Here is a 20,249-nt window from a genome sequence, read left to right as displayed (position 1 = left end):
TGATCATCCAACTCAGTATCCCATCCCTGCCTTCTCTCCACACACCCCTGATCCCCTTAGCCACAAGGGCCACATCTAACTCCCTCTTAAATATAGCCAATGAACTGGCCTCAACTACCCTCTGTGGCAGAGAGTTCCAGAGATTCACCACTCTCTCTGTGTGAAAAAAGTTCTTCTCATCTCTGTTTTAAAGGATTTCCCCCTTATCCTTAAGCTGTGACCCCTTGTCCTGGACTTCCCCAACATCGGGAACAATCTTCCTGCATCTAGCCTGTCCAACCCCTTAAGAATTTTGTAAGTTTCTATAAGATCCCCTCTCAATCTCCTAAATTCTAGAGAGTATAAACCAAGTCTATCCAGCCTTTCTTCATAAGACCGTCCTGACATCCCAGGAATCAGTCTGGTGAACCGTCTCTGCACTCAGTATGGTTACAGTATGGAAACAGGCCCTTCGGCCCAACTTGCCCTCACCGGCCAACATGTCCCATCTACGCAAGTCCCACCTTAAGTCGTGCAACTTTTTAGGTTAATTGGCTTGGTGTAAATGTAAAAATTGTCCCACGTTTGTGTGGGGTAGTGTTATTGTGCTAGTCAGCGCAGACTCAGTGGGCCGAAGGGCCAGTTTCCTTGCTGTATCGAAAGTCTGAGGTCTAAATTCTGTAAAGACCCATCCGGCAAGGTTTTAGACAGAGGGTGGTGAATCTGTGGAATTCATTGCCGCAGACGGCGGTGGAGGCCAAGTCATTGGGGGATTGGTAGGCTCGTGACTAGTAAGCGTGTCAAAGGTTACGGGGAGAAGTCGGGAGAATAGGCTGTGGCAGAGACGGCACGTGGGCTGCAAGTACTGCAAGTACTGCGGATGAAAGGCACGGCGTATTATGCCTACCGAAGGGATCGATATCTTAGCTAGGCATCATTCTCCCGTGCCGTTACTATTTATATTTAATAATTACCATTTTATATATTTTTAGATTAGATTAGATTCCTTTATTTGTCATTCAGACCTTTCGGTCTGAACGAAATTTCGTTGCCTGCAGTCATACGTATAATAATAAACTAGACTAAGCATCACACAGGGGCGCTGGTCACCAACACAATATTCCACCTCTCCACCAATTCCAATATTGCCAGGCAAACAATTGGGCAGCAGCCACTTTACAGCCGCATCGAGGGGGACTCACCGTGGAGTCGACGTGCGTTCAGTGTTATTCGCAGCTCAGAGAGCCTCTCGCTGCCTGGGTCTGGCAGAGACTGAGTGAGGGACTACACGTTCGGGTTTTATAGTCCCACCCCCCTGCTGCCAGCAGGGGCAGCAGAGAGAATGGCGATTTAAAAAAACAAAAAAACATTAATATCTCTCTGATTTTTCATCGATGGGAAAACTCCTCCTGTCCCGAAAGGCGGAATGGGAGCTCTGAGCGAGATGGCCAAAAATGACGGCCGTAGGTGGCGGCGTTCTCTTGGAAATCGCAGCATAGTGGGCCAAAAGCAGTCAAGATCAGACTTTTAGTAATATACTAGACCAAGTGCAGACCCGTTGGGTCTGCTCCCCCAATGGTGTGATCCCCCAACCCAATATTCCACCATGCACCCGTCTCCTCCAATGGAACTGAAGCCGTTCCCAAATGTAAGATTGCAGCCCTCCCCTGCCTCTTTAAAAAAAATCCCTGCCTGCTGCAGCAGTGAAAAGTTCAGTGTTCCTGTCTTGCAACTTTGTTTCGAAGTGTGTTGGAAGCTGATAGGAAGGAGCAGCCGTCAACGAATGAAAAGGCAGGAAGGGATCCGTACTGCAGGCGGACTGATTTGAGTTTTATATATATATATAGATAGATAGATAGAAGATAGATAGATATAGATAGATAACAAAACACACAATAAACACAAATTAACAGGGTGCCTGATTTACACGCACTGAACTCTCTTTATTATATGGTTTACAGTGTCCTGTGTCTACATATTCTAGTTGTGCTGCTGCAAGTAAGGATGTCATTCTTCTACCTGGGACATTGACAATAAAACTCATCAATCTCTCCCGCAGGAGTCCGCAGATCCTACACGTTTGGCCCGACGGGAGGCGGCTACGAGAACCCAGTGGGGCAGCAAGTGAGCCTGGAGCACATCAATAACAATGCATGGCAAGTTAACCCAGCCGCCCGCCCGCTCGCCCGCGTCCCCAGCAGTAGACAGCGTGTGGTATCGAAACATAGAAAGTAGGTGCAGGAGGCAGGGACAGGTGCGAGTCATCGAGACATAGTCAAGTCAAGTTTATTTGTCACATACACATACGAGATGTGCAGTGAAATGAAAGTGGCGATGCTCGCGGACTTTTGTGCAAAAGACAAACAACAAAACAACCAAACAAACTATAAACACAATCATAACACACATATTATTTTACATAATAAATAATGGAAGGAAAAACGTTCAGTAGAGTTAGTCCCTGGTGAGATAGGCGTTTACAGTCCGAATGGCCTCTGGGAAGAAACTCCTTCTCAACCTCTCCGTTCTCACCGCATGGCAACGGAGGCGTTTGCCTGACCGTAGCAGCTGGAACAGTCCGTTGCAGGGGTGGAAGAGGTCTCCCATGATTTTGTTTGCTCTGAAGTTGCACCTCCTGATGTATAGTTCCTGCAGGGGGGGCGAGTGAAGTTCCCATAGTGCGTTCGGCCGAACGCACTACTCTCTGCAGAGCCTTCTTGTCCTTGGCAGAGCAATTCCCAAACCAGATGGTAATGTTCCCGGACAAGATGCTTTCCACCGCCGCTGCGTAGAAGCACTGGAGGATCCTCGGAGACACTCTGAATTTCCTCAATTGCCTGAGGTGGTAAAGGCGCTGCCTTGCCTTACTCACGAGTGCTGAGGCGTGTGATGCCCATGTCATATCCTCGGAGATGTGGACTCCCAGATATTTAAAACAGTTCACCCTATCCACAGGATCCCCATTTATCCTCAATGGAGTGTACGTCCTCGGATGATGTGCCCTCCTAAAAACATAGAAAATAGATGCCACTCGGAGTAGGCCATTCAGCCCTTCCAGCCAGCACCGCCATTCATTACAATACAACACAATTTATTTGTTGTCATTTGAACCCAGAGGCTCAAACAAAATTTGGTTTCTGCAGTCGTACAAACAAGAAGAACCAAGACACACAACACAATTTACACAAACATCCCATCACAGCGAATGTCCTCTTCACTGTGATGGAAGGCAAAGTCTGATCTCTCCCCTGCTCTCCTCATTCTCCTCCCGATGATTATTATGATCATGGCAGTCGCGCATGTACAGTTGGGGAAGGGGCAACACCATCGCATCCCAGGTATTTTGGAATTCTAGTTCGGGTAAATTTTTTGTTGTTGTTTTGAGGTGTGGAAGCCCTGAGGGTAGTGTTTGGTGTGGGGGGAATCGCTGGTCGGCCCAAGATTCAAGATTCAATTTAATTGTCATATGGACCCCTTGAGGTCCAAACGAAATGCCGTTTCTGCAGCCGTACATTACAAACAAATAGACCCGAGACACAACATCATTTACATAAACATCCATCACATCGCTGTGATGGAAGGCCAAAAAAACGTATCTCTCCACTGCACTCCCCCACTCCCCGATGTCAGTCAAAGTCAAAGCCCCCGGCTGGCGATGGCGATTGTCCCGCGGCCATTAAAGCCACGCCGGGTGATGCAAGGTCGCACACCGGGTTCTTGATGTTAGAGCCCCCGGCGTGAGCTCGCAGAGTCCCGCGGCCATTCCAAGCCGCGCGGGGCGGTGCTGTAAGGCCCCGCTCCAGGAGCTCTTCGACCCCGCAACTCGGGCGGGAGAAGTCGCCGTTGCGGGAGCCCTGAAAAGCGGCCTCCCTCCAGGGACCCGCGGGCTCCCGGTGCCGCCGTCCGCCAGACCCGCAGCTGCAGCCTCCCAATCTCCGGAGGTCGGGCCGCAGCAGCAGCGGCGCTCCACCACCGCTCCACCCGCTCCGGACTCGGCCAGCTCCGCGACGGTGAGGTGAGTAGTCGGCACCAGAGCCCCCGGTCTTCTCCTGTTGGAGGCCGCTCCTCGTTGCAGCCCCAACGACAACGGAGACCCGAGAAAGAAAAGGTCGGGTCTCCCGTGCAGGGAGAGATTTAAAAGTTACCCCCACCCCCCCCACACACACACCCCAACAAAAAATAACAAAAACTACATAGAAACGTAGACAAAAAATAATAAAAACGCAGACGGGCTGCAGAGGCCGCTGCTGACGGAAGTTGGCGCGGGAAGGGGCCTGTTTCCGCGCCGTATCTCTGGCCTCGACTGAGCTCGACCTCTCTTGTCTTATCGGGTGTGTAGGGATCATCATTCGCACTCGTCCAGCTTCACGTCCGCCGACGCACCGGACGGGATCCCGGCATTGCCGCTCCTCCAGCCACGGCCCGTGGTCCTCCAGGGAATGCAGGTCCGCCGGGTGCCGATGGAGATTCCGGAGGTAACGTTCGAAAGCTCTGCCTCTGCGTTTTCCATCCTCCTTCCCCCATCCTTCCTTCCTTCCTTCACCCGCTGCGGTTTCTTAGACCGATGGATTCCATCGCTCCGGTTTGAACAAGTCCACCGTTACAGGGGTTCAAGAGTGTTACATCACATGCGCGCTCGTGTTAATAAATCGTAGGAAGCAGAATTATTCCCTTGAGCTTTTAAGAAGGAACTGCGCAGATGCTGGAAAATCGAAGGTAGACAAAAATGCTGGAGAAACTCAGCGGGTGCGGCAGCATCTATGGAGCGAAGGAAATAGGCAACGTTTCGGCTCGAAACCCTGAAGGAAATAGGCAACGTTTCGGCCCGAAACCCTGAAGGAAATAGGCAACGTTTCGGCCCGAAACACTGAAGGAAATAGGCAACGTTTCGGCCCGAAACACTGAAGGAAATAGGCAACGTTTCGGCCCGAATCCCTGAAGGAAATAGGCAACGTTTCGGCCCGAAACCCTGAAGGAAATAGGCAACGTTTCGGCCCGAAACATTGAAGGAAATAGGCAACGTTTCGGCCCAAAACATTGAAGGAAATAGGCAATGTTTCGGCCCGAAACACTGAAGGAAATAGGCAACGTTTCGGGCCGAAACACTGAAGGAAATAGGCAACGTTTCGGCCCGAAACATTGAAGGAAATAGGCAACGTTTCGGCCCAAAACATTGAAGGAAATAGGCAATGTTTCGGCCCGAAACACTGAAGGAAATAGGCAACGTTTCGGCCCGAAACACTGAAGGAAATAGGCAACGTTTCGGCCCGAAACCCTGAAGGAAATAGGCAACGTTTCGGGCCGAAACCCGGAAGGGTTTCGGCCCGAAACGTTGCCTATTTCCTTCGCTCCATAGATGCTGCTGCACCCGCTGAGTTTCTCCAGCATTGTTGTGTACCTTAGTCCTTTGAGCTCATATTCATAAGTCATAGGAGCTGAATTAAGCCATTTGGCTCGTGTTTCTTTAAGGGTCTGTCCCACTTAGGAGATTTTTTGGGGCAAAGTTTTCAACATGTTGAAAAGTTTTCGCCAACTGTGGCGCCGTTTTTTTGTTGACGTAGGTTGTCGCCAGGATTCCATTAAAACTAGTCCCCGACAGTCACCCAAAGAGTCGCCTAAGTGGGACAGACCCCATGAGTCATGGGAGCAGAGCGAGGCCATTCTGCCCATCGAATCTACTCTGCCATTCATAGAAACATAGAAACATAGAAATTAGGTGCAGGAGTAGGCCATTCGGCCCTTCGAGCCTGCACCGCCATTCAATATGATCATGGCTGATCATCCAACTCAGTATCCCGTACCTGCCTTCTCTCCATACCCCCTGACCCCCTTAGCCACAAGGGCCACATCTAACTCCCTCTTAATATAGCCAATGAACTGGCCTCAACTACCCTCTGTGGCAGAGAGTTCCAGAGATTCACCACTCTCTGTGTGAAAAAAAGTTCTTCTCATCTCGGTTTTAAAGGATTTCCCCTTTATCCTTAAGCTGTGACCCCTTGTCCTGGACTTCCCAACATCGGGAACAATCTTCCTGCATCTAGCCTGTCCAACCCCTTAAGAATTTTGTAAGTTTCTATAAGATCCCCTCTCAATCTTCTAAATTCTAGAGAGTATAAACCAAGTCTATCCAGTCTTTCTTCATAAGACAGTCCTGACATCCCAGGAATCAGTCTGGTGAACCGTCTCTGCACTTCATACATTCCCTCTCGACCCCATTCCCCTGCCTTCCCCCCCATAACCTTTGACACCCTTAAGCCGGAGCCTGTTCCACTTAGGAGACTGCCACGGGACTAGTTTAGAATGGAATTCACCTTCGAAAACTGGCGACAACCTCCGACCAGACCTACAGCGACCTACGACAGCAAAAATTGTCGCCATCGTTGCCGAAAAATGTTAGTTGCCCCAAAAATTGCCTAAGTGGGACAGGCCCCATTAATATTCAAGAACCTGTCAATCCCAGCGTTAACATCACCCAATGATTTGGCCTCCACCAGTGTCTGCGGCAATGTGTTCCACAGACTTGCCACCCTCAGACTAAAGAAATTCCTCCTCGACTCCTTTCCAAAGGTACGTCCTTTAATTCTGAGGCTAATCCTTCTCTCTGGAAGTAGTCGACTACCTCAAGTTTTTATTTTATTTTTTTTTTTTTTTTTTGAATTTTATTTTTATTAGAAGTACGGTAAATTACAATACTACACAACACGTGTATCTTAATACATTTTTTGTACCGCTTCCTTCATTTTTTTTTTTGAGCTTCAAGAAAAAGATAGAAGTAAAGAACGTAAAGAAAGTGCGCAAGAGTCGTGAAGTGCAAGAGTGTTGGGAAAAGAAAGCCCCTTAGAAAAGAAGTTAGAGAAGGAAGTAAAGTGAGAAAGTCGACCCTAGAAAAGAAAGAAAAAGAAAATAGGAACAATCGCTCTATTATAACATTAAACTCCGCAGAAAGGGGACTACCAACCAAGTCTGTTTTTGTTGTTTTACCTCCCGTTACCAGGTCCTGATACCGTTTATTTATTTATTTATTTTTTACCTCAAGTTGTACAATACTTCAGCTGGAGGGTTTGTGTTTGCAAGGGGCACCCATCAAACTGCAAGAGCTGGGTTTTTATAGATAGAACCCTCTGGCTAAAGAAATTCCCCCTCGTCTCCTTCCTAAAGGTACGTCCTTTTATTCTGAGGGTAGGCAATAGGTGCAGGAGGAGGCCATTCGGCCCGTCGAGCCAGCACCGCCATTCATTGTGATCATGGCTGATCGTCCCATATCAATAACCCGTGCCTGCCTTCTCCCCATATCCCTTGACTCCACTAGCCCGTAGAGCTCTATCTAACTCTCTCTTAGATCCATCCAGTGATTTGGCCTCCACTGCCCTCTGTGGCAGGGAATTCCATAAATTCACAACTCTCTGGGTGAAAAAGTTTTTTCTCACCTCAGTGTTAAATGGCCTCCCCTTTATTCTAAGACTGTGTGTGGCACCTGGTTCTGGACTCGCCCAACATTGGGAACGTTTTTCCTGCATCTAGCTGGTCCAGTCCTTTTATAATTTAATATGTTTGTATAAGATGCCCCCTCATCCTTCCAAACTCCAGTGAAGAGCTCCTTAGAGCTGTACAGGCCCTTCGGCCCACCGAGTGCATGCTGACCAGCATGTCCTTCCTGCACTAGGACTTCTTATATGTTTCCATAAGATCCCCCCCCTCATCCTTCTAAACTGCAGTGAATACAAGCCCAGTCTTTTCAATCTTTCCTCGTATGACAGTCCCGCCATCCCAGGGATCAATCTGGTGAACCGCAAGTTTTGCCGAAGGGCCTGTTTTCCCCGCTGCATGACTCCTGTGATCCTAAGCAGCTGCCTCTCTCTCCCTTTCTAAAAATTCCCAGTTGGATTTTCTGGATCAGGAGTCGCTCCACGAGTCGCAGGAGAACACGCTGATGATCGAGGAGAAGAGCCGGAGTAAGCAGTACTACAAGTTCTGGCTGCTGCCCTGGAAGTGGACGCGGATCCGCTACGATCGACTGGCCTTGCTCGCTCTGCTGGACAGGTGAGGCCTCCACTCGCCCCCGCCCTCCACACGCCCCCGCCCTCCGTGAAGGATCCCAAAGTAGTTACAGAGTTGACGTGGAAAAGCTTTTCCCACTGAGAGTACGGAAGATTCAAACAAGGGGACATGACATGAGAATTAAGGGACTGAAGTTTAGGGGTAACATGAGGGGTAACTCGTTTGCTATGTCGAAATGTATTTTCGTTGTCTCTAAATGCATTTCGTTGTCTCAAATGCATTTCGTTGTCTCAAATGCATTTCGTTGTCTCTGTACTGTACACTGACAATGACAATTAAATTTAAATCTGAATCTGAATCTGATGTCGCTCTTCAATGGAGATGCTAAATGCATTTCGTTGTCTCTGTACTGTACACTGACAATGACGATTAAAATTGGATCTGAATCTGAATCTGAGGGGGAACTTCTTTACTCAGAGAGTGGTGGCTGTGTGGAATGAGCTTCCAGTGAAGATGGTGGAGGCAGGTTCGTTTTTATCATTTAAAAATAAATTGGATAGTTATATGGATGGGAAGGGAATGGAGGGTTATGGTCTGAGCGCAGGTATGTGGGACTAGGGGAGAATATGTGTTCGGCACGGACTAGAAGGGTCGAGATGGCCTGTTTCCGTGCTGTAATTGTTATATGGTTATATAGTTGCAAAGAGTTGTGTACAGGAGCGAAGAGGTCCTGCTGCAGGTGTACAGGGCCCCGGTGAGACCACACCTGGAGTACTTACTGTGTGCTGTTTTGGCCTCCTAATTTGAAGAAGGACATCCCTGCTATTGAGGGAGTGCAGCGTTAATTCACCAGGTTAACTCCCGGGATGGCGGGACTGTCATATGACGAAAGAATGGATCGACTGGGCTTATATTCACTGGAATTTAGAAGGATGAGAGGGGATCTTATAGAAACGTGTGAAATTCTAAAGGGATTGGACTGGGAAAATGTTTCCGATGGTACACAAAAAAAGCTGGAGAAACTCAGCGGGTGCAGCAGCATCTATGGAGCGAAGGAAATAGACGACGTTTCGGGCCGAAACCCTTCTTCAGACTGGATTCCGTTTCCGATGTTGGGGGAGTCCAGAACCAGGGGCCACACACACACACAGTTTAAGAATAAGGGGTCGGCCATTTAGGACTGAGATGAGGAAAACCGTTTTCACCCAGAGAGTTGTGAATCTGTGGGATTCTCTGCCACAGAAGGCGGTGGAGGCCAATTCACTGGATGTTTTCAAGAGAAGGTTAGATAGAGGTCTCACGGAATAAATGATTATGGGGAGAAAGCAGGAACGGGGTACTGATTGTGAATGATCAGCCGTGATCATATTGAATGGCGGTGCTGGCTCGAAGGGCCGAATGGCCTACTCCTGCACCTATGTTCGATGTCTAGTATGGGGAGAGTGTTTGTCGGCACTGGGCCTGTACTCGCTGGAGTTTAGAAGAATGAAGGGGGGGGGGAGGGGGGCCCTCATTGAAACATACAGAATAATGAAAGGCTTGGATAGAGAGGATGTGGAGAGGATGTTTCCACTAGTGGGAGAGTCTAGAACTTGAGGTCACAGCCTCAGAATTAAAGGACGTTCTTTTAGGAAGGCGATGAGGAGGAATTTCTTTAGTCGAAGGGTGGTGAATCTGTGGAATTCTTTGCCACAGAAGGCCGTGGAGGCCACAAGTCAGTGGATATTTTTAAGGCAGAGATGGATAGATTCTTGATTAGGACGGGTGTCAGGGGTTATGGGGAGAAGGCAGGAGAATGGGGTTGGGAGGAAGAGATAGATCAGCCACGATTGAATGGTGGTGTTGACCTGATGGGCCGAATGGCCCGATTCTACCCCTATTCTTTATGACGTTATGTATTCAGAAACAGAACACTATAGGGAAGATGTTTAAGAAAGAACTGCAGATTCTGGGAAAATCGAAGGTAGACACAAAATGCTGGAGGAACTCAGCGGGACGGGCAGCATCTATGGAGCGATGGAATAGGCGACGTTTCGGATCGAGACCCTTCTTCAGACTGATCTTCAGTCTGAAGAAGGGTTTCGACCCGAAACGTCACCCATTCCATCGCTCCACAGATGCTGCCTCACCCGCTGAGTTTCTCCAGCATTTTTGTCTACTATAGCGAAGATGGTTGTCCAAAGATTACTGCAAGATTGTGATCGTTTGGGCAAAGTTGGCTGAGGAGCGGTGTGTGGAGCTTAATGCAGATGAGTGCCAGTTGTTTTGCATTTTCAAAAGTTAAAACAGCTTGGGACCGTTGCGGGGATCTTGGAGTGTTGTAGAGCAGAGGGTTCTTGGAGGAGCGGGTACATAACTCATTACATAATTCTTCAAATCCAGTGTTAAAACGCATTTGTACTCCCTGGCTTTTGACCATGCCTGAGGCTTTGCTTCTGTTTGTGGTGTTTTTGATGTTTCTTTATTTTACATGTCTTTTCCTACTATTTCTTTTGATTGTTATTTTTGGTGTGTATTAACTTTTTTGTCAATGATTAGTGATGTACAGCACTTTGTTGCAGCTATGTTTGTTTTTAAAGTGCTCTATAAATAATATTATTATTATTATTATTATTATTATTATTAACGTGGTGTCAGAGTTGGCAGGCCACGCCGCAGTCGTACGAGACGTTGGCAGCGGCCACTTTCTGGAGCGTTGCGTTCAGTTTCAGTCTCCCCGTCACGAGACGGGTTTGTTAAGCTGGAGAGGGGGCAGAGAAGATAGACGAGGATTTGTTCCAAGAAAGAACTGCAGGTGCTGGAACAATCAAAAAATGCTGGAGGAACTCAGCAGGCGAGGCAGCATCTATGGAGCGGTGGAATGGGTGACGTTTCGGGGTCGAGCCATGGAGAGCATCTATGGAGCGAAGGAATAGGTGACATTCTTGCCGTAGAGGATTTGAGTATAGGAGCAGAGAAGGTTCTACCGCAGTTGTACAGGGTCTTGGTGAGACCACACCTGGAGTATTGCGTACAGTTTTGGTCTCCAAATCTGAGGAAGGACATTATTGCCATAGAGGGAGTGCAGAGAAGGTTCACCAGACTGATTCCTGGGATGTCAGGACTGTCTTATGAAGAAAGACTGGATAGACTTGGTTTATACTCTCTAGAATTTAGGGGATTGAGAGGGAATCTTATAGAAACTTACAAAATTCTTAAGGGGTTGGACAGGCTAGATGCAGGAAGATTGTTCCCGATGTTAGGGAAGTCCAGGACAAGGGGTCACAGCTTAAGGATAAGGGGGAAATCCTTTAAAACTGAGATGAGACGAACTTTTTTCACACAGAGAGTGGTGAATCTCTGGAACTCTCTGCCACAGAGGGTAGTTGACGCCACAGTTCATTGGCTATATTTAAGAGGGAGTTAGATGTGGCCCTTGTGGCTAAGGGGATCAGGGGGTATGGAGAGAAGGCAGGTACGGGATACTGAGTTGGATGATCAGCCATGATCATATTGAATGGCGGTGCAGGCTCGAAGGGCCGAATGGCCTCTATTCCTGCACCTAATTTCTATGTTTCTATGTTTCTATGTTGTTCGTTGGGAGAAGTTAACAACAGATTCAGATTCAATTTAATTGTCATTGTCAGTGTACAGTACAGAGACAACGAAATGCATTAAAGCAAAGCAAACAGCGATGAAATGTAGTCGGAGACGATGAGACTGGTGGGCAGGAGGATTGGAGGGAGAGGGAGAGGGAAAGCCAGGGCTACTTGATGTTAGAGAAGTCGATGTCCTTACCGCTGGGGCGTAAGATGCCCAAGAGAAATATGAGGCGCTGTTCCTCCAAATTTGCGGTGGGCCTCACTCTGACAACGGAGGAGGCCCCAGGGCAGAAAGGTCATGGGAGTTCCCCAGATTTGAACTACTGCCGGTGGATCATAGATCTCTTCCAGCCTGTTTTCCTCCCCTGGCGTGGCCGGCTGTTCATTTGATTTTCCCCCGTCTGTGCATCCCCTGCAGAAACCGGCAGGCCTTGGAGAATGTGGTGGCTGTCGGACTGGCGGCGTTGGTGGCTTTCCTGGGCTTCATGCTGCTGCTGGAGGGCTTCTTCCGCGACATCTGGGTCTTCCAGTTCTGCCTGGTCATCGCCAGCTGCCAGTACTCGCTGCTGAAGGTAACGCGGGCTGTCTGTAACGGAGGCTGCGGCACTTGGGGAAGGGACATTCTCGCTATTGAGGGGAGCCCAGCGTAGGTTCACCAGGTTAATTCCCGGGATGGAGGGAGTCAAGTCAAGTCAAGTCAAGTTTATTTGTCACATACACATACGAGATGTGCAGTGAAATGAAAGTGGCAATGCTCGCGGACTTTTGTGCAAAAGACAAACAACCAAACAAACTATAAACACAATCATAACACACATATTCTTACACATAATATATAATGGAAGGAAAAACGTTCAGTAGAGTTAGTCCCTGGTGAGATGGGCGTTTACAGTTCGAATGGCCTCTGGGAAGAAACTCCTTCTCAACCTCTCCGTTCTCACCGCATGGCAACGGAGGCGTTTGCCTGACCGTAGCGGCTGGAACAGTCCGTTGCAGGGGTGGAAGAGGTCTCCCATGATTTTATTTGCTCTGGAGTTGCACCTCCTGTTGTATAGTTCCTGCAGGGGGGTGGGTGAAGTTCCCATAGTGCGTTCGGCCGAACGCATTACTCTCTGCAGAGCCTTCTTGTCCTTGGCAGAGCAATTCCCAAACCAGATGGTAATGTTCCCGGACAAGATGCTTTCCACCGCCGCTGCGTAGAATATGCTGAGAGAATGGAGCGGCTGGGCTTGTACACTCTGTGGAGTTTAGAAGGATGAGGGGGAATCTTATTGAAACATATAAGATTATTAATGGTTTGGACACGCTAGAGGCAGGGAACATGATCCCGATGTTGGGGGAGTCCAGACTACACACACACAGTTTAAGAATAAGGGGTAAGCCATTTAGAACGGAGACGAGGAAACTCTTTTCAGGCAGAAAGACCAAAGTGCTGGAGAAACTCAGCAGGTGCAGCAGCATCTATGGAGCGAAGGAAATAGGCAACGTTTCGGGCCGAAACCCTTTTTCAGACTACCTCCACTCGGTCCGCAATAACCAAGCTGACCTCCCGGTGGCTCAGCACTTCAACTCCCCCTCCCACTCCGCCTCCGACCTCTCTGTCCTGGGTCTCCTCCATGGCCACAGCGAGCAGCACCGGAAATTGGAGGAACAGCACCTCATATTCCGTTTGGGGAGTCTGCACCCCCGGGGCATGAACATCGAATTCTCCCAATTTTGTTAGTCCTTGCTGTCTCCTCCCCTTCCTCAGCTCCCCTGCTGTCTCCTCCCACCCTCCAGCCTTCTGGCTACTCCTCCTTTTCCCTTTCTTGTCCCCACCTACCCCCACCCCCGATCAGTCTGAAGAAGGGTTTCGGCCTGAAACGTTGCCTATTTCCTTCGCTCCATAGATGCTGCTGCACCCGCTGAGTTTCTCCAGCTTTTCTGTGTAACCCTTTTTCAGACTGATGTGCTGCTCCTCCAATTACTGGTGGTGCTCACTCTGGCCATGGAGGAGGCCCAGGACAGAGAGGGCAGATTCGGATTCGGATTCGGAATGGGGTCGGAAAGAGCACACGTGATTACAATCGAGCCGTTCACCTCTGCCCTCTACTAAGCCACTTTACCACTTATTTTAATGATGCCACTCCGTCTAATAATGATACCCGCCCCTCGCCAGCTCTTTCCCCCGAATGCCATCGCACAGATGGGGGCGGATTGTGGGGGAGCAGGGAACTGCAGGTGCTGGTTCATCCCGAGGAAGGGCACAGAGAGCTGGAGTAACGGGCAGCATCTGTGGAGAAATGGGGGGGTTCGGCGACGTTTCGGGGTCGGGATCCCACTGACGGGAGGGGAGGTGAAGAGATCCCTTCTCGTCTCCGGCACTTCCAGTCCATACGAGGCGGATTATGGGCTGGCTGCTGTATGAGACCACTTTAACTGACCATGCTGTGTGTGTTTATCCTGCAGAGCGTTCAGCCTGATGCAGCCCTCTCCCATGCACGTGAGTACTCCGAACTTTTTTCGCACAGAGAGTGGTGGATCTCTGGAACTCTCTGCCACAGAGGGTAGTTGAGGCCAGTTCATTGGCTATATTTAAGAGGGAGTTAGATGTGGCCCTTGTGGCTAAGGGGATCAGGGGGTATGGAGAGAAGGCAGGTACGGGATACTGAGTTTGATGATCAGCCATGATCATATTGAATGGCGAATGGTGCAGGCTCGAAGGGCCGAATGGCCTACTCCTGCACCCTATTGTCTATGTTTCTAAAGGTCAGATGTTCTAGGCGCAGAGTTAGGCCTTTTCGGACCATTAAGTATACTCCGCCATTCAATCACGGCTGATCTATCTTTGCCTCTCCGCCTCTGTCTTCCCATAACCCCAGACACCCGCACTAATCAAGAATCAGTTCATCTCCGCCCTCTCCGCTATTGAGCGCTTGCAGCGCAGGTTCGCCAGGAAAGGCTCGGTCGGTGCTGGGACCGCCAGCTATTTACAATGTACATCAAAGATTTGGATGAAGGGATTCAAAGTAACATGAAACTAAGCATGCAGGTACAGCAGGCAGTGAAGGAAGCGAATGGCCTGTTGGCCTTCATAACAAGAGGAGTCGAGTATAGGAGCAAAGAGGTCCTTCTGCAGTTGTACAGGGCCCTAGTGAGACCACACCTGGAGTATTGTGTGCAGTTTTGGTCCCCTAATTTGAGGAAGGACATTCTTGCTATTGAGGGAGCCCAGCGTAGGTTTACAAGGTTAATTCCCGGGGTGGAGGGACTGTCATATGCTGAGAGAATGGAGCAGCTGGGATTTGTACACTCTGTGGAGTTTAGAAGGATGAGAGGGAATCTCATTGAAACATATAAGATTGTTAAGGGCTTGGACACGCTAGAGGCAGGAAACACGTTCCCGATGTTGGGGGAGTCCAGAACCAGGGGCCACACAGTTTAAGAATAAGGGGTCGGCCATTTAGAACGGAGACGAGGAAACACTTTTTCTCACTGTGGAATTCTGTGGTGAGTCTGTGGAATTCTCTGCCTCAGAGGGCGGTGGAGGCAGGTTCCCTGGATGCTTTCAAGAGAGAGGCTGTTAAAAATAGCGGAGTCGGGATGTGGGGAGAAGGCAGGAACGGGTACTGATTGGGGATGATCAGCCCTGATCGCATTGAATGGCGGTGCTGGCTCGAAGGGCCAAATGGCCTCTACTCCTGCACCTATTGTCTATTGCCTATTGAGTGTTCCTATCCGTCCCAACGCTGGATTTCCATCATCCCTACAAGAGCGGACCGTGGAAGTGCCGAGGGCTCAGGGTGAACAAGAGAGAGAGAATAACCTTTAATAATCCTTTACAGGAAATTACAGTGCCACAACAGCTTCAAGACAGACATAACACCACACATTTCAACAGATATCTTCAATACATAATAAGTTAAAATGTTTGTGCATTATAAAACCTTACAGCAGCTGGTATACAAGACTTCCTATGTCTCTCCGTTTTGCACATTGGTGCAATCAGTCTCTGGCTGAAGGTGCTGCACTTGATCACCTTCAGGGCGTGGAGTGGGTGAGTGGGGTTGGTCATTATTGAGCCTAGTTTTGTTCAGAGTTCTGGCCTCTGCCACCTGCTTGACCGTTAGTTGCTCTGCCCCAACCACTGAACCGGCCTTCCTGATCAGCTTATCCAGTCTGTTTTTGTCCGCTATTCGGGCGCCTTCTCCCCAACAGGCCACAGCAAAAAACAGAGCACTGGCCACCACTGAATGGTAGACACTGCACAGTAGGGGTTGACAGATATTAAATAACAAAGGATAAAGTAGCAATGTTACAAAATTTTGAGATTTAAAAAATCAAGTCTGCAATTTATCCCATCAGATAAAGCATAACAATAAGTTTAATTTGACACCTAATTCACTTTCATATCTCAAGTATTAAAAAAGTTATGACCATTTTCATACTCGGAAATTAGCATCTTGTTCCCTATTGATTTTCAATGGGCATTACAAAAAAGCTGTGATCTTAGATAGTCAAAAGCACATTTCTTAAGGAAAGATTAACATTTTTAAATAGCCTAAGTGTCCAAAGATTATTCACAAATAATTCACAATATAACATGATTTTTATATCTAATTTACATTAATTTATAGGCCAAATGGAAGGAATTTAGTGTTCAATTGCTGTAAATAAATGCCCATTTAAATCGGTTTTCTAGTGGGTTTCTGTGAACGCGCAGGTTTAGAATGTTGACAGCGCGCTAGATTAGTGCCCTCAAATGCCGAGAAAAATACTGCGGGATATAAAAAGCCCAAAATGAGCTATTCGTTATAGATAATTATAATTATAGGGTTATATACATGCCCCATTTAATGTAAAAATAAGGTACATACCTTTAATTGTTTGCTTTATAAAACCCTGGGGCTGCGAAAGCTTGCGAACTGAACGAGAGCTTTTAAATTTATTATATCTACTATTCGAGGCCTATAAAACTAATAATAGCTTTTGGGACCGGGTCTTGCAGCGATTCTCCGTTAATGATTTACTAGGCTGAACATCTGCGATTGGAACAGCCTAGTAAAAATCGGGTTTTAAACCCGCCCCCTCCAAACAGCTCCAAAATCACACACAAGGGGTGGGGCAGATGCTCAGCCACGATTCAGGTAGGTTTTGTAACATACCTAGATAAAGATCGCCTTCCATCACAGTGAGGAATGTGGAATCCTCTGTGGTGGATGTTGATGTTGACGTGGCTGTGTGTGTGTGTGTGTGTTTTTTTGTTTTTCACTTAGTATGGCTGTTTGGGAACTCAAATATCACTGCGCCTCAATTGGCGCAGGTGACAACGAGTGTGAGCTTGTGCGTTCTGACGTGACTCCTCTCTCTCTCCCCCGCACACAGGGCCACAACTGGATCATCGCCTACAGCAGGCCCGTCTACTTCTGCCTGTGCTGCGCACTGATCTGGCTCTCCGACTTTGCCAGCCAGAGCACCCACCTGCAGCCCATCAGCCTGTACGGCATCACCCTCTTCTCAGCCCAGTCCTTTGCTTGTGCCCGGGACGTGGTAGTCGGTAAGTACGTTGCCCGACTTTCCAATGGTTTTCCCCGAGTGTTATCCCAACTGCTTAGGAGATTGAGAGGGACTGTCTTATGAAGAAAGACTGGATAGACTTGGTTTATACTCTCCAGAATTTAGAAGATTGAGGGGGGATCTTATAGAAACTTACAAAATCCTTAAGGGGTTGGACAGGCTAGATGCAGGTAGATTGTTCCCGATGTTGGGGAAGTCCAGGACTAGGGGTCCCAGCTTAAGGATAAGGGGGAAATCCTTTAAAACCGAGATGATGAGAACGCCTTTCTCACCAGGGACTAACTGTACAGAACGTTTTTCCTTCTATTATTTATTATGTAAAATAATATGTGTGTTATGATTGTGTTTATAATTTGTTTGGTTGTTTTGTTGTTCCGCGAGCATTGCCACTTTCATTTCACTGCACATCTCGTATGTGTATGTGACAAATAAACTTGACTTGACTTGACTTGACTTGACTTTTTTCACACAGAGAGTGGTGAATCTCTGGAACTCTCTGCCACGGAAGGTAGTTGAGGCCACACAGTTCATTGGCTATATTTAAGAGGGAGTTAGATGTGGCCCTTGTGGCTAAAGGGATCAGGGGGTATGGAGAGAAGGCAGGTACGGGATACTGAGTTGGATGATCAGCCATGATCATATTGAATGGCGAATGGTGCAGGCTCGAAGGGCCGAATGGCCTCTACTCCTGCACCTAATTTGTATGTTTCTATGTTTCTATGCTCTGTCTCCGACCGGAAAGCACAGCGGTTCCTCATTCCCCCCTCCATTGAGTCTGTCCAAAGCAAGCGTTGTCTGCGGAGGGGCTGACTCAGCTCAGCATCGCCAAGGACTGCTCTCACCCCAACCATGGACTGTTTACCCTCCTACCATCCGGGAGGCGCTACAGGTCTCTCCGTTGCAGGTCCAGGAACAGCTTCTTCCCTGTGGCTGTCAAGTCAAGTCAAGCCGAGTTTATTTGTCACATACACATACGAGATGTGCAGAGATGTTACACTACTCAACACTGTACCTCGGTGACTGCCAATCACCCCCCCCCACCCCCCTCCTCCTTCCACCAGGAAAAAACAAGTAATTGCAGTACTATGACTATTTATTATACGCTATTAAACACTTCATCCATTTAGTATGGTTTTGCAAAACAGCGAGTCTGCGCTGACCAATGTTCACCCGTACACTAGTCCCATCCAACACACTCGGAACAACTGACCGAAGCCACTGAACCTACTACCTGTACATCTTTGTAGGGTGGGAGGAAAGTGGAACACCCGGAGAAAACCCAAGGGAGAACATGCAAACTCCGTACAGACAGCCGTAGTCGGGGTCAAACCCGGGTCCCTGGTGCCTTGAGGCAGCAGCTCTACCAGTTTCTTCCCCCCTCATGTTTATCCGGCGTCTATCTTTACACCTTGCCTCACCCACCCCTGGTCCACACTCTCCCCATTCTGGTCAAAGGAACGCATATTGAGTTAGTTAAGTTTGCCGTTACAGCAAGGAAACGGCCCCTTTGGCCCACTGAGACCATACTGTCCTTGTCACCCTGGTTCGGCCCTCTCCCACTCTCTCATCCACTCCCTGCTCGGGACAATTTACAGATTGCAGCAGCCAGTTATCCCGCAAGCCGGCACGTCTTGAGTATGTGGGAGGAAACCCCCCCGCTCGGTCACGGGGCGAAGGTGCAAACTCCACATAGACAGCACCCATAGTCAGAATCGAACCTGGGTCTCCAGCGCTGTGAGGTAGTAAATCTGAGGAAGGACATTATTGCCCTAGAGGGAGTGCAGAGAAGGTCCACCAGACTGATTCCTGGGATGTCAGGACTGTCTTATGAAGAAAGACTGGATAGACTTGGTTTATACTCTCTAGAATTTAGGAGATTGAGAGGGGATCTTATAGAAACTTACAAAATTCTTAAGGGGTTGGACAGGCTAGATGCAGGAAGATTGTTCCCGATGTTGGGGAAGTCCAGGACAAGGGGCCACAGCTTAAGGATAAGGGGGAAATCCTTTAGAACCGAGATGAGGAGAACTTTTTTCACACAGAGAGTGGTGAATCTCTGGAACTCTCTGCCACAGACGGTAGTTGAGGCCACACAGTTCATTGGCTATATTTAAGAGGGAGTTAGATGTGGCCCTTGTGGCTAAAGGGATCAGGGGGTATGGAGAGAAGGCAGGTACGGGATACTGAGTTGGATGATCAGCCATGATCATATTTGATGGCGGTGCAGGCTTGAAGGGCAGAATGGCCTCTACTCCTGCACCTAATTTCTATGTTTCTATGTAACTCCACTGCTACGCTTGCTGAGTGTCTCTCTTTTTAAGGACAATTTTAATTTTGATTTCTCTTCCAGTTGCCCCCCACTATCCCCCCCAAATAAGCAAACTCTCTCAATTCTGTGCATCCGCTGGTTGACATGATGTGTGTTGTTTTCCTTGCAGTATTCACCCTGTGTTTCCCCGCCATTTTCCTGCTGGGCCTCATGCCTCAAGTCAACACCTTCTTCATGTACCTGTTGGAGCAGCTGGACATGCACGCGTTCGGGGGCACTGGTAGGTTGAGACACACATACCGACTGCAGCCACGATGAAGCCGAATTTTAGTTAAAAACATAAGAAGATATTAAATTGGCTTCTGGGCTAGCTTACAGCTTATATTCGGTGTCAAATTAGGCTTTCCTCAGGCTGCGGTGTGTGTGAGATAAAAAATACTATAACATTGTCTCCCAAGTGACAGGCAGAGAAGGAGCTAGAGAGATATCTTTGAAGTAAGATGCCATAAACCAAATGGCCAATGTTTATGGGGGAGGAGGCAATAAAGGAAGAGAGAAATAGCCAGTCACATCTTTGTAAACAAATGGCCTATGTTTATGAGGGACCAAGCAGCGAAAAGAGCTAGGGTGATCTCTTTGGAGAGAAAATGACCTAAAGCAAATGGCCAATGTTTTTAGTATATCTTGTACCATGTAAACAATGGGTTTGATGTGATGCATTCTGTGGAAACCTTTTCCTGTATCTCTGACCATGACTAATGTCTGTGGAATGTGCTAAGGGGACAACAAAACCCTATTTAAGGCAATGTAATTCTGTTGTTTGGAGAAGGTGGCTGAGCACAGTGAAGTGTCTACATTGGTCACTT

General features: G+C 48.3%; 1 protein-coding gene across 1 annotated transcript in view; it reads left to right on the top strand.

The window, feature by feature from the left end:
• LOC129715653 (pecanex-like protein 3) overlaps window positions 1-19,987 on the top strand; it is a 38,369-nt gene extending 18,382 nt beyond the window's left edge. The window contains 8 exon segments of the mRNA XM_055665512.1: window positions 2,039-2,135; window positions 4,319-4,454; window positions 7,859-8,019; window positions 11,977-12,130; window positions 14,007-14,027; window positions 14,029-14,040; window positions 16,923-17,094; window positions 19,553-19,987. Of these exon segments, the coding sequence (XP_055521487.1) occupies window positions 2,039-2,135; window positions 4,319-4,454; window positions 7,859-8,019; window positions 11,977-12,130; window positions 14,007-14,027; window positions 14,029-14,040; window positions 16,923-17,094; window positions 19,553-19,701 (902 nt within the window). The 3' untranslated portion in view covers window positions 19,702-19,987.
• Window positions 19,988-20,249: the final 262 nt, after the last annotated feature.

This window comes from Leucoraja erinacea, unplaced genomic scaffold (genome assembly GCF_028641065.1).
Source record: "Leucoraja erinacea ecotype New England unplaced genomic scaffold, Leri_hhj_1 Leri_1300S, whole genome shotgun sequence".
NCBI classification, from domain to species: Eukaryota; Metazoa; Chordata; class Chondrichthyes; order Rajiformes; family Rajidae; genus Leucoraja; species Leucoraja erinaceus.
This window is presented reverse-complemented; position numbering and strand designations above follow the sequence as displayed.